Here is a 15,001-nt window from a genome sequence, read left to right as displayed (position 1 = left end):
TCTACTAAAAGGTCAAAAATTGGACACATATACATATGTACTGTATATTCAAAAAACTATTGAACAATATCCCTGATTTTTTTTTTAATTGATTTTTCAAAGTCACATTTGTGATTCATGGAATTTAACCACTGCCACACACATTTTGAATGATAATATTTAGTGTGCTTGCATGAAACAAATACTTACTGTGTTTGTTGGTCCTATGATATATCTACTTGTTATGTGAACCTAATCATCTATTTTTATTTTTATTTTATTTCCTTAGACCAAAGTTCTCTTAACCAAAATTGGGGCAGATGGCATTTAGACCAAACCACAGACAAATTACAAAATCAGCATGTATTATTGATAGTGTAGTAAAGTTCAAAATACCTAAAAAATCAAACATCAAAATTCCATTTTGATTGAGAAAAAGAATGTTAAAATAAAAAACAAAATGCTAAGAAAACAAAAATAGGACGCTTAAATGTATACCTAAGATTTATCATCGTAACCCTCTAACCTTTTCGTCTTATCTTTCGTTGGAATCAGAGCACAGCAGCGTTGGATGGTTTTGGCACCCTGAAAAGAAACAGCTCTCAAAATCAATCCCTTTTCTTTAAGTCAAAACAAGCATACCCCAAATTCTTTATCCTTAAGAAAATAGTGTGATCACTTCATAAACAAAGTTTTTTTTATATATCTTGTTGTAAAAACCAACAATCATTTAAACAAGTCAGACCTCGAGACCACCGTTAAATAACACTTAAGTATGTTGGGCTTTTATATGACTGCCTTCCAGGTTGCTGCATTTAGGCCTTACCCCATCTTTACCTCTGCTTCTATTATGTAGAAACCAACACACACATACATCTGCTCATACTATACATAGGCACATGCTGAGTTGACACTTGGCTGACCAGTGCAGAACAGAGGGCTGGACCTCCCATTACTGAACAAAAAGCTTGTGGTCTCGCTCCACTGGTGAGGGTGTTAGCAGCTCCCTGTCCACCCAGCCAGAAGCAGGGTAATGGATTGTGTTACTCCTCATTGTTGACATTGCAACAGATCTGAGGTTTAGTATATTCCCATCCTCTCCCTTCTCTCTCGTTTCAATTCTTCTTTTGCTGCTTCTCCTTTCTGCTTTCATCACCTGATGTGTGTCAGATACCTTAACTAAAATCTCTTCAGCAGTGACATTATACAGGTTTTGTTTACATCTGTATATCCTATCTCCTTTGCACTCCGTCAGTGGCCTGATGTGATAAGAGTTTTCTGTTGACTCTATGTGTTACAGAGTGGATTTTCTGGTCAGCAAGTATACTGCTCTGTCACAAATCCACGCATCATGTGTACTGGATAGCTGTCACGTGGATTCAGTTAGTTTTGATCAGATTATACTGCTTCTAAAAAATCTGACCTGTTTTATCTCCATTGTATTCAAGCAAAACGTTTAGCATGTTGCTAAAAGCTTCTTAAAGGTTTGGCAGTTAGCAGGATTTAAGTGTTAAACAAGTTTTTCTTCTTTTTAGTATATTTGCAAAGCCAATTTTTAAGGTTTTTTTTAAATCCTGCTTTGTTCACATCTGTGTTTGCCATCTTAGTATGTCTACTATCTACACCCCTATTTGCTGGAACAGCACTCTATTATTATAATCTCAGTGAAACATTGTAAAGCCATTTGAAACACATTACATCCATAACATGATAAAACATTTTGGCTGTGAAAACAGCGATCAAAAAAGTGCGCAGGATACCTTTTATCACAGAGACTGCCTTGTAAAACATTTGCTGGGAATGAAATGAAAGGATCAGGATGTTCTCTAAATTGTCTTTAATCTGATAACTAATAGGTTTTTTGTTATATTTGTTTTGCCCCTTCTGCATTTTCTACCACCATGAGCTATTCTCCTTTCCAGTAAAGAGGACTAATTTCCCACAATTATTTCTTTCTCCCACACTCTCTTTATGTCCTGCAGGCTGTTGCAACAGACCCTTTTCCAGTAAAGATGCTTTATGACAAATCACATGACCAGGTGTGGGTCCTAACCTGGGGGGACATGGACAAAACCCACCCAACACTTCAGGTAAGTGTGAAGTACTTTGCAGCAGTTACTTTTGAAAGACAAGCTAAATGGTTCAACTTAAATTACAGCCCTGGGAATGAGAGGGAACTGGATATTAACTATTAAAGGGACACTTAAGCATTTTGTGCTTTGTTTTGTCTCCTGTCTGCAAAAAAAGACAGGCTATTATTTTGGATATCTTTCTTTAATAAGGAACAGGGAGCTCATCGGTGTCGCAGGCTCGCTTGTTAATCAGTGAACTGTAATCATCAAACATAAAACAAAGCTTAGAGCAGCTATAAAATTACAAAACAGACCTGCTTTTTATCATCCATCTACACTTGCTTTTTGGTGGTGTGTGTTTCTCAACTCTGATTCGTTCCCTGGGAGAGTATAATCTGCGTTAGCTGTAAAAAGTTTACCAAGCGAGGAAAAACCTGGCTTATAACTAATTGAGCACACTTGTGTGCCAGCGTCCTTTGTTTACGTGATAAGTATTTGTGTGACAAAAACTAATCTATGTATGTTTTAGAGCATTTACCAAGCCAGCAAAACAGCAATTCACAGCTGTGGTGTTGTCGGCTTGTGCCGAGCGTCCCTTTGGGCTGCTGGTGCTGGAGGCTTCACAATTGAGAAATGATCACAGGTGTGGTTGTATTTAATTCACCTCAGGGGATGGATTGTGACAAGGGAATAGGGAGGAAGATGCAGAGAAGGTGGAGGGAAGAGGGAAGAGACCAGAACTGGCACCGATGGAGGATGATTCTGTTTTTAAAGGGCTGGTATTTTTAGGTCTGCCTGTTTTGCATGTGCATCGGTGGAAGATAGTGTCATGAGTAAAGCTACCAAGGGATCGCACTGTAATCTCTGTAAATGACAATAACAATAACATGTTTATTGTTCTGCTTTGTCTCTTTGGGTGAAGGGACCGTATTGTAATTGAGTGCGGCCCTGTATTCTCTCTTTATGATTTGGAGACGTTTATACAATACAATACAATACAATTTTATTTATATAGCACATTTAAAAACCCAAAGGCACACCAAAGTGCTTCACAGTAATATGGAGAGTCAACATAAGTCAAAAACAGGGTACAAATCGGGCACAAGCACAGACAGGATAGAGGCACTAACAGACCAGGAGAGTTAGATAAATACAAAATATGCTACAAAGACAAAAACAGCAGTAAAATTAATAAAAATAATACATTCAATAAAATCAAATAAAAGATTTAAAAGTTTAAAAATTAAAAGATTTAAAAGGGTATTAACTAGTCGGGAAAGCCAAGTCAAATAGATATGCTTTTAATCTTGATTTAAAGGACTGGATAGAGTCCAAGGCTCGAATAGAAGCAGGGAGGCTATTCCAAAGGTTGGGTGCAGCTGAAGCAAAGGCATGATCGCCTCTGGTCTTCAGTCTAAACTTAGGTTGGGCCAGGAGTAATTGACCTGATGATCTTAATGCACGACAAGGAGTGTACAAATTGAGGAGGTCAGTGAGGTAGCTGGGCGCAATGTTATTCAGGATTTTAAAAGTGAGTAGCAAGATTTTAAACTCAATGCGATATTTGATTGGTAACCAGTGTAGATCAACAAGAGCCGGAGTAATAGGGTCAAATTTTCTAGTGCCAGTAAGAAGGCGAGCCGCAGCATTCTGAACGAGTTGCAGCCTTCGAAGAGAGAAGGCTTGGAGACCACAGTAGAGATAATTACAATAATCTAACCTGGAGGTCACAAAAGCATGGATAAGTTTTTCCAGGTCCCTGTGTGGTATATAATGCTTGGCTTTAGAAATCTGGCGCAGTTGAAAAAAAACAGATTTAACTACAGATGATATTTGCTTATCGAGCTTAAAGGAGTTTATAAGGACTGTGCAATAATGATACAGTCAAATTTACGTGTGTTTCACTTTTTTTCAGTATAGATTTTTTTTCCCTACTCCAGTTAATTCTTAAGCTCTCAATTTTTTTGTGAAATGGTTCTATGAATAACACTTCTCCAGGATACTGTAATGGGTCCATTTTACATCATTATTTTTAGTTTTAATGTTAGATTCTTTCGGATCACAAGGTGCCACTACGCTTTGGCATCAAAAAGTAGTGAAAAGGATAACTGCCTGTACGTGGGTTTTAACAGTTTTCCACTGATTTATAATCTACATGGCCAGACTCCATATGTGTGCATAGATTTCCAATTTCTTCAGGCTTGCACTTCTTCACAGAGTGTAGGTGCACAAGCTGGAGATGTGTTTTTGTGTAGTTATTCCGTTTTAAGGGGAGCACTCACGGCGATTATGCTGGAGTGGTTTTGAACTTCTATCAGAGTTGTAATCTTAAAAACAGCAGAAAATTCTATCAAACAATGTTTTTCATCACAGAAGAAAACATGGTTCTCCCTATTTTAATTTTGAAACAAATACAAAGAGCAGCTTTGCATAACAGCTGTGCAGAAAATGCATTTTTGTTCTTTTTCATTTTGTTCATTTCCCTCTCTTCCTGCCGTGGTTCAGAAGTAATGAATAATTAGTGAACAGGGTATGAATCAATCAAAAAAATGCAATTGCAGACAAACTGCATAATGGATTGGAGGCCACATGGATCACACCACAAATAAATGGTCTGATAATGTCATTATCATTTGGACTGAATGTAATTGACCTGTTCAGCAGCAGCCTGTCGCTACCAGAGGTGTGTGTCTCTGCTCGTGCATGTTAATTTGAGCACTCGAGATGTGCGGCTGCACGCAGGTGTGCATTCATCTCAGTGTGTGCGGCATTTTTAAGAAGCCAAGTTTGAGGATGGCTCAGTAATTCTGCGGAAGCACTGAAGAGAACGTGATTGTCAATTCATTAGGGAAGACAAATGGAGGAATCTCTGCCGGGCATAGACAGTCATAGCCTTCCAGACTGTCAGTTCATTCTGTGTTAATGTGCTAAGAAGATATTTAAAACACAAATAGATTTTGTTTTGTTATTTTGGGTTTTGTTGCTTTTTGTTTGTGTTTTCTCACACACAGCAAAATAGCAACTTTTTAGCTTGGGCTGGCCAAATCAAATGAGATTTTTTTATGCTCTTAATAAAAGGTATTTTATACGCAGCCCCGGAGGGGACATGGGAGAAAAAAAAATTAAGACGGACTTTTGCGAGATCTCGCAAAACAAACTCGGGATCTCACAAAACTTTTGCGAGATCTCGCAAAACAAACTCGGGATCTCGTATAACTTTAGCGAGATCTCGCAAAATAAACTCGGGATCTCGCAAAACTTTTGCGAGATCTCGCAAAAGTTGAATTCCAACAATGGCGGCAGCTACTTAGTTGTAATATTACTCTTTCATATCTTTTAAGATATTTTGAGGCATGAATGTAGTTGTGTAAACGTCATATATCTGCTCGGTTTACAAGACATCACATATTTGCAAAAGTGCTCCGACTTTTTCGGAGATATATGAAACTTTTGCGAGATCCCGAGTTTGTTTTGCGACATCTCGCAAAACTTTTGTGAGATCTCGCAAAAGTCCGTCTTAATTTTTTTTTTTCCCATGTCCCCTCCGGGGCTCCATAATTTTAATCCCCCGTCCACAAAACTTTACACTTTGCACAGTGCAGTCAGTTCTCCTGGCAATTGCCAGACTCCTCCATCGGATTGCCAGATGAAGAAGCTTGATTCGTCACTCCATTAAACGTGTTGTTTTTAATTTTCCAACCTTAACCAAGCTGCTATTTTAAGGTCTCTCACATTTAGGTTGCTTGCTGTCGACCCAGACCATGACTTTCCCCAAAACTTTACATACACCCACTACCTCTGAAATAGATCCGCCACCCTTGCCACTAACCATAATGAAGCTATTTTGAGTCTGACTGGAGGCTTGAGCTTCTTTGCCCTCTCCATACTTGCTTCCTGTCATCTCTTTAGAGGTACTGTCAATTAAAGTAATAAAAGAGGATTTTAATTATTGCAGCAGTGATTCATTACTGTCGCGCCCATAGGGGCATCAGTTCAGAACATTCTGACATATCTTTCTGGAAGGCAAGTCTAAACATATTTTGCTCTTTAATTTGATGGTTCTTTTATTAAAATGTATATGTTTTTTCATTTTCTCAATGCTCATTTTAGCTCAGTTTGTATCATGTTTGTAAGAGAATCTCAAGCAACTGTTTCATATTAAAAGAAGTTGACATAAACAATTGTTTGTGTCTTACAAATGTATGATATAAAACACAGAGTTAAAAAATGCAAATCATTAACTTTAGCTGTTCTTGCATGAAGTATTAATCATGATCTTCTTAGTTTCATTGGACCCGGGGTGTGCTTTATTGCTTTCCAGGAACAACTAGTAACTCTAAGAGAGTGTATTAGCAAAGCACAATGAATGCAGTTGCATGGGGTAATATTAAAATGCCTCATAAAATTTATTTAATTAGCGGAAAAATAATGGAGTATTTGAAGAATGCCATCTAATTTAGACATCACGTAACTGGATAAAGAATGAAAAAGAAAAAAACTACACAGGGCATCTGCAGAGGGAATGTTGTGGAGAGTCAGAAGCTACTTGGTTAGAACAAAAATCCCCCTTAGGTGTCAGATAAGCCAGCAAGGCAGTGGCCAAGAAAAACTCTACTGGGCCTTAGTCTTGGTCTTGAGTACATGAATATGAAATCGAGGGATGAAGAATAACAAAAGGAAAGCCACTGGCATTAAGTTGCAAACACCTGCAGCCCACAGACCACCAGAGTTGCCTAATAATACATGAGTAATAATACACTGAACCTCATTAACTCCCATCATTGTATTCTGTAACTGTTGTAATGACTTTTTGTTAATGAGGACTTGTTTCATGTCTTGCAAGCAGTGAGAAACAAGCTGATCTGTTTTGTTAAAAATGGATGAGATATTCAGCAGAGTGGGGGAAAAGAGAGCACTTCTGAGGGGTATTTCTGTAGTGTAGGAAAAGAAACTTAAACTGCTATTTTTATTTCCTTAGATTTTATAGTTCTGACGAAGAAATGCAGAGTCTTCCCCCCCACTGGGCATCAGGTAGAGGTTTAGCTTTGGAGTTGAAGGCGTAGACATTTAGATTTAACACTTAGCTCTTTCCAGTTTAAAAAAATATTCTGTATGCTCTCCAGCAACATTTTCCTAGGTGTCTAAAGAGGAGTTTGCAAACTGAGAAGGAAAACAAGCAGATTTGACCTGATCATGCCAGCATACATGATGAAGCATGTCTCATGGATAAGGTGGTTTATCAGGACTGTATCAAAAGTGGAGGCGCTCTCCGAGCACCTTAGAAGCATGCTGATTCAGTGCCAGCTGTATGACATGAGAGATGGGGCTTTTATTGTGGTGTGTGCTTCTTAGACAACCATCACTAATCAAGATGCTTTACGGAGAACTGAGATAGGGCCGTGCTTCACCAGCTCAAGTCTTATAATGTAGATGTTTATCTGTTTCACAATATATGAGGCTGTCACCCGAACAAGCTCTGATTCTTAAGACCTGACATATGAGCCTTACAGTAATTTCTCTTACAGAAGATAGAAGCAGTGCATTCTGACAAAGCTTCACAGTTTGGCTAAAAGCTGCAAACTAAAGTAAGCATCTGTGTTCAGACATACGGACACGTAACCAGAAACATACATACAACCCTACAGTCAGACATTCATTCTAAGGTGCACACTTCCATACATACAAATAGTTGCCCACTATGGCCCAAAATAAAGGGGAAACGATTAAGGGAAAGCTAACTTATATAATGTGATTTCAACAGTCGTGCAAAACAAATCAAAGACTGAGCTAACCTGATAGGCTGAGGAAGACTGTGATTGTGATGATTACCTTTGGTTTTAAAATTAGAGTGTGCTACAGTGAGGAGACCCTGATTAGAGGGTCAGAGAGGCTGGCTGCAGTGATAAGGACTAAGATGCTCTGCTATGTAAGCAGGGACCTGTCCATGCTGAGCTTTATATGTTAATAACAGGATTTTAAAGTGGATTCTGAATTTTATTGCCAGAGAAGATTAGCAAGAATAGGTGTGAAGCAAGTATACGGTTACTTTAACAGTTGTTATGGTACAATAATCACATATCGGAATCCTAAACAACTAGTTAGAATGTTGTTTCTCTTGGTTACAATAATCTGGTTTAAGATCATGTCAGCCTACATAATTCCCATTACGTGTAGTGAGGCATATCTTGTTATAGTGCAGTGCTCTTTTGGGAAACCATGGCTTCTGGAATCCATGTGGATATTGCTCTGAAATTACAACCCAACCAATTTCCCATTGTATGCTCAACAGCAGCAGCAAAGACAGTGAAATGTAACACACCATTCTAAACTCTAATTAGATTTGTGTGGTTACATGGAAAACAGTTTTCTAGCAAGTGTTTTTTTAAACTGTGAATTGTATAGCTAAAAGGTGCATAGTGTATATTTCCAAAATCTTAGAAATGTTTAATATCAATGAGTGAATAAAATTTTAAAAAAATGTCAAATAGTCCTTAATTAGGAAAATTCCGATTGAAGACCGTGTGAAGTTCGGCTTTTGAAGGATTACACTGAAAACATTCAAGGGTTTAAACCACAAAAATAATGTATTTGCATTGGTGTTAAATAGTAAATATTCGTTTTACATTTTTCTGGAACTGTCTACAGGTTATTCCTCAAGCCAGTGTGGGTGAAGTACATCATGCCATACGTACAACTTTTCAGAGGGTGAACGACTTCTTCATTCCTCCAACTAACCTCATCATCACTCACGTGAGGTAAATCCGTACCCATTTAGCAGCCTTTCACCTTAAAACAGGTGACCTTATTGCTCTCGCTCATCGTAGCTGTCCCACTAAAGCAAAGGAGAAAAGAGCAAATGAGAATTATAATGAGAACCTCGATGTGTATTAATCACTGCACAAAAAATCTAGAAAGGCTATTAACCTCTTCTGTGAACTTTGCCAATTTAGGTTTGCCTTTGTCTTTCTCAAAAATGAGCCCGCGGTTCACAAGATTGATCTGGAGACCCTTCACCGTGTCAAGACCATCAGCCTAAAGAACTACAGCTGCATCCCAGTGAGCATGGCCTACACACACCTGAGTGGCTTCTACTTCATCCAGTGCCAGACCAAGAGCCTTCTCGCCCCACAGCAGCTCCTGATCGACAGTGTGACAGACGCCGTGATTGGGCCAAACCTCAATGTCACAGGCCAGGCTTTTGTGTCGCCAGACGGGCGCTACATTGTGACAACTGACCCACAGAGCTCAAAGCTGATAGTACAGACAGTGTCATTCCAAGGGGAGCTGAGTCTGAACCAGGAAATAGACGAGCCTGTGGCGGTCTCTGATCTTGTTTTTCAACCTTCTTTCACGGAGTCCAACCAGCATGTGGCCGTTGCCACCTCGGGTTCAGGAACGGACCTGCTCTTTGCCGATCTGTCCTCAGGCCGCACCGAGGTTCTCCGGAGCCTCAAGCAGCCCCTGGCCCCCCAAGCCTGGCCCTGGGGAGGCCCTAACAGAGTGGTTGTCTCCAGTGGGTTGTTTGGACAATATCTGGTGACACCATCAGCCGAGTCCCTCTTTGTTCTTAATGGCAAACAGAGAACGCCGCACTGCGAGGTGTCAGACATCAAGAGAGGCAACACAATTGTCTGGGTTGGAGAGGTATGAGTGACAAGGAAAAACAAAAGTGAACAAGATTTAGAATTAGGTGAAAAACGGAAAGATCAGGCCAAATTACCTATTATTAAGATTTATGTGAACATAAGTTGTGGACTCAACCCTGGGACTGAGCAAGAGAGAAACCTGCCTGGGTTTGTTGTAACAAAAGTACACGTAAAAATAGAGTAATTGAGAAAATATTCCGAAAATCTGTTGTGATATTTATATTGGGAGAAAGTGTCAATGCCGTTCAGTGCAACAGTGATCTATGTGCACTTAACTATACAGAATTGTACATTATTGCACTTCCTTCCATGTTATCACAGCAAATAGATACCTGAAGAGGGGTTATAACAAACTATGAACTATGCACAATGCTCACTTTTTTTAGACTAAAAAGCTTTCCAGTTTTTGTTTATCTCAACAATGTTTGTCGTTTTCACCAGTGCCACATATAATCACCACAAACTGTCTGTCCCGTCTGCCTTTAGTGTCCTGAGTGCGTGTCCTGAGTCCTTTCAAAAGCTACCACCACCATCTGTTTACTCGCCTTTGTCATGGTATTGTACTGTATTCTCCCTCTGAAAGCTTTCATTCTCCTAATGCTGGCAGAGGTTGGCTTTATACACGTGTAATACCCTTATTTACATTGTCTGTCCAAAGAGCTCAATTGGTCCGTTAGCCGTCGACAATGGATTTTTCGGTTGCAGTGGAAGCCTAACCTGAAATGAAAAGTAGATCTTTTGGTCTCTTGCAATGTTATAATCTGTCCCCTGCTGTCTCACATTTATTCTGAACCTGCAGTACAGCTCTGAGCTGTGAAGCCTAAAAATGCCACTTATACCACTTAGCAGATTCCCTCAGGGTAATGACTCCAGTTTACACTGACCCATATGCTGAGGCCAAGCCAAAGTAGCATCAGTGCTGCTATCTGACAGGCTGTGAGCATTTGTAGATCTCCTAAGAGAGCCGTGCATCAAGATCAAACACGTCAGGTAGACTAGACACTTCTCACTTGGTAATTAGTGAGAGAAAAAACTTTCTGGAAAGAAGTCACGCATGTACACAAAAATATATTCTATATTTCAAAGTCTTGCAACCTGTTTCAAAAGTAGGGATACATTTTGACAGCAATATGTACTGTATTAAACGGTTTTCCTTTTTTCCAGGAATACTAATTGTTAAATTGCAAAAAGTACTAAGTGTGTTTATTACTTAAACACTGTATTCCTACTTTTGAACTAAAAAGGCTAGAGTGTCTGTCTGAGAGCAGCAAGTGAATAAACACCAGCAAATCTCCATCTGTCAAAAAAGCAGATATTTCCTATCTGTGGTTGAACTGCATCATCTTCTGTGTAACTACATTTTCCACTTGCACTAATCATCATAATGATGATCCATTAGCAGCAATATAGCGCTGCGGCTTCTCTGCAGATGTAATAATGTCATCAAAAATTACTGGAACCATAAAGTCTCTTATCATTCCTGGCTTTTCATATTAGTGCCAGTCTATATATGAATGCAGAGCTTGGACAGCACTTTTGATGGCTTTTACATAGTAGATGAAAATTGGCTACAGTTTGGGGGTAATTACTTTTTTTTTTTTTTGCCTTTTTGTCTTTGTGAGACTTTTAGTAAGCTACTTTAGGAAAAGCACTTATGTGATGTTATGCGGAATATACAGAACATAAAGTTTCTTTTAAAAAAAATTTAAATCAAAAGTTTTTCAGATCTACCAAATCTACCAAGGACAGTCTGACTTGCCACAGAAGAAAAAAATAAAAATCATTTATTTGACCTAGTCGCACAATGCTTCTAAATTTGATACTGAATGTAACTAAAATAAGTATCAAACATGAGCTTGGTGCGAAACAGTTGTTCATTCATCGAGTCAACATGACAAGCAGTTCTATTACATTTCAGGCATATTTTCATACAGTGAGTTTCAAGTGGTACAAGTTCAGTTTTGTCTCACGTCAACAGCTGCCTCAGGGTCTTTGTGCCAGTTTTTATAATCAGTTATAAAAACACCTGAAATTGTAACGTTCTCCCACAGTTGGCCTGCTTGTCTCACATATTTAACAGGTGTTTAACATGACCCTCTTCTTTTTTAGAGACCTTTTTTGGCAACTATTCAATTAATTCGCTCTGCATTTCTCTCACAGTATGCTGTTCTTAACATTTGATTAATTCAGATGCTGCTAATACAAAATCAGGACTTGAAGCTGTGTTCTGAAGATCTTTGTGACAGCGTAGATTTTACATTTGTGTAGGTAAAGGCATTATTCTTTGCACGAAGCCCAGCGTGGAGTTGCTGGTAATTAAATCACGTTTAAAAAAACAAACAAAAACCAGTACTTTACAAAACAGTAGGCTCAATGCTTAATCACATGGCAAGAGGAATATTTTTGTTAATTTTTTGTGAATTTAAATCTTGTACATGTTGTCATCACAGCACAAATGCTCACAGCCTTTGAGATCCAACAGTTCCTGACCTTTTAATGGCAGGCCGTGAATATTAAAGATATAATTAAACGTCATTTACCAAGATGTCAAAGACCAGCTTGAGTGTGAAAAAACTACTGTAAATCCAAATGGAGTCTTGTGGTGTATCTGCAACCTAAATGAAATAATAATCATTTTTCCTAATACGTAGTTGTGCCTGTTACTCCAGTCCCCAATGCGATGCAATGTGTAGGGTAGAACACAGGAGCGAAGCAGATTCGTCCTTCTTGTTTGTGACTTCGGTATTTGCTGCTAATCTGCCATGAAAACCGTTCCGGCATGAAAGTATGACTGAATTAACTTTCTGAAGGCAAAGATTCAATGATGTTTCCTAGACCACTGTTGCACTGAGGAGAGAAAAATATACGTATATATATATATAAATATATATCTGACATACATTTATGCTATCATGCTTATAATGGAAATTTCTTAAATTTTTAATCCAGTTTTCTGTCTCAAAAAAAAGAATAAATCTGGCTCTGATGCTTCCTAAAGTCACTATCCCATCCAAAGTCACTTCCCAATGGCTCTAATCAAGTAATAAACAGTATTTGACAACTCTTAACACATGCATGTAATGAAAATAGGCTTCCAGTATGATCACGGACCTCTTGGTGATCTCTCACAGTCACATACAGTTCACAGTTGCTTGTATAAAAGTCACTTTTATGTCTTCTCATTGTCACGTCTTTCAGCTTTTCTCTTAAGGTCGATTGAGCAGTAAAACATTGCTACTAGAGTCAAGGAGAGCAAGAACAAAGAGACTGCACCTGCGCTTGCTGATATAACTACATAACTGGCTCACTTATGTTGTTTGTTTGTTTGGATCTACCTTCAGTGTCACATGACTATTTCTGTACCTCTCCTTTAACCCTAAAGTAAGGGGCCGAAGAGCTGAACCGCTTGGTGTGATAGACATTGATAGGAACCACTGTTGTAGATATCATTGTTCATGTTTAGAACACGTTCAGACATGACAAAACTGACTGTACAGTTTTCTTTATGCATTTTGTGTGTTCTGGTTTATGAGGGAATTGTTTTGTAAGAAAAGAATCGAAATAAATATATTGTAAAAATCATTAAACTGTGTTTTCACTTCATTACTGTTAGAAACTGGGATAAGCTAACTAATTAATTTGTCTATTGCACTAATTTGATCATTTGTAGTGCTTTACAATTCACTTTCCCCCCCTTTTTAGCCTCCAGGTTTTTTTTAATCGTTGTCGATATCAATTTGGGGGGGGGGTTTGTTGGGTTTTTTTGCATCTAACCTGGTTTGCATGTGAACATGGCCACAAATTTGCTAGTAATTAGAACTATATTCTATATTATTCTTTCCAAGTGCCATCAAAAAACACAAGTATAAAAAATGAATTACATTACAAATAGACTCAAGCATTCTGAAATCCCATTTGATACCCATTTTGGGTGTTTTCTGGTCACTCGATGGTTATCAAATCAGATTATTTGTAATCACACATTTCCAGCAGCTGCTAGTAGGCTCAGTACGTTGCTGTCATCTCATTCAACAGTGGTCACTTCATATTGCTTAACAAATGTGATCGCTGAGTGTTTTCACTTTAAAGTCTGTGTAAGGCGGCAGTGGTCGCATGAACTATGAGACATAAGTTCAAGATCCCCTTTTTTCTTTCTTTTTGACCTTCTGTTTCCATGATTGCTTAAGATTTTAAGTGTGCTGCTTAACACGTAGGCTGGTAGTAGTCACGGAAATATTCATGCCAATTCACACATCCAAATCAGCTGATTCAGGCACATATATTAGTTCACACATATGAATGTCGTATATTATGGTTCTAGTTAGCTGGTTGAACATAAACAAGACATTGTAATCTGTGGATTTTGCAGGTATCACATTAGCAGTGCTAATGATATAAGTGTTCATGCCCTCAAAACAATACACAGTAAGATAACAAATCTGAACAGTATGAACAATGCACCTGTTCTTCCTTGTTTTCATGTCCAATGTGTTGAACTTCAAATGTTATAATCATTGAGGCCTTTGATCATCTCAAAGCTGGTCATGTTACAATCTTACGTACAGTACAGGTTCGTGGGTAAACGCCATGTTATTCAGTCTTCAAACAAGACCACCAAAACACACACCTATTGTTTCTTCCTGTTAAAAGGGAGTTTTTCCTTCCCACTGTCGCCAAAGTGCTTGCTCATAGGGGGTCATATGATTGTTGGGTTTTTCTCTGTATCTATGAAGCGCCTTGAGGCGACTTTTGTTGTGATTTGGCGCTATATAAATAAAATTGAATTGAATTGAATTGAATTGTTTATCTGTCTACCTTGAAAACTTTGTAGCTAACAAGGTTAGACAGACTTTAGCACTGCCTGCGACATTCACCCCGTCCCTGCCCATTTCACAGCCTTTTTATGGCTCTGCCTGTTGATGAGGTGGCATCGAGCTGGCCTTCACTCTTGTATAAGATCATGAAATCTATTGTCTTTCTGTGCTCAACCCGCTCCAACAATCTATGGCCATTACTTGCTACACAGTTTTACAGAGAGACGTTGTCAATATGCTTTTCATCAGTGTCAAGAGTGACAGAAAGGGGGAAAAGACAGAATAAAAGACTTCCTGGAGCCAAACAACAGTGAGTTAAGTGAATCTGATCACACAGACAATTACCATCCTGTTCACACCTGCTTCAATTTCCTATGAATCAGAAAAGAAAGGAAGACACCATCGTTTATCTGACTAAGACCACAGGAGGATTATACCTCGCAAGCACATCTGCAAATGTGAGGATATGAGGGAATTTTCTTGATATTTA

The 15,001-nt window shown here is 38.6% G+C and overlaps 1 protein-coding gene across 1 annotated transcript in view; it reads left to right on the top strand.

Moving 5' to 3' along the window:
• Window positions 1–13,284, top strand: part of fstl4 (follistatin-like 4) — a 208,942-nt gene extending 195,658 nt beyond the window's left edge. Inside the window, exons 14-16 of the mRNA XM_084940729.1 lie at window positions 1,962–2,069; window positions 8,697–8,806; window positions 9,002–13,284. Coding sequence (XP_084796855.1) covers window positions 1,962–2,069; window positions 8,697–8,806; window positions 9,002–9,701 — 918 coding nt within the window. The 3' untranslated portion in view covers window positions 9,702–13,284. The remainder of the gene's footprint in view (window positions 1–1,961; window positions 2,070–8,696; window positions 8,807–9,001) is intronic.
• Window positions 13,285–15,001: the final 1,717 nt, after the last annotated feature.

Source organism: Perissodus microlepis, chromosome 10 (assembly GCF_051167445.1).
Source record: "Perissodus microlepis isolate ML-2025 ecotype Zambia chromosome 10, ASM5116744v1, whole genome shotgun sequence".
NCBI lineage: Eukaryota > Metazoa > Chordata > Actinopteri > Cichliformes > Cichlidae > Perissodus > Perissodus microlepis.
The sequence above is the reverse complement of the archived record's forward strand: the minus strand, read 5'-3'. Positions and strand labels throughout refer to the sequence as shown.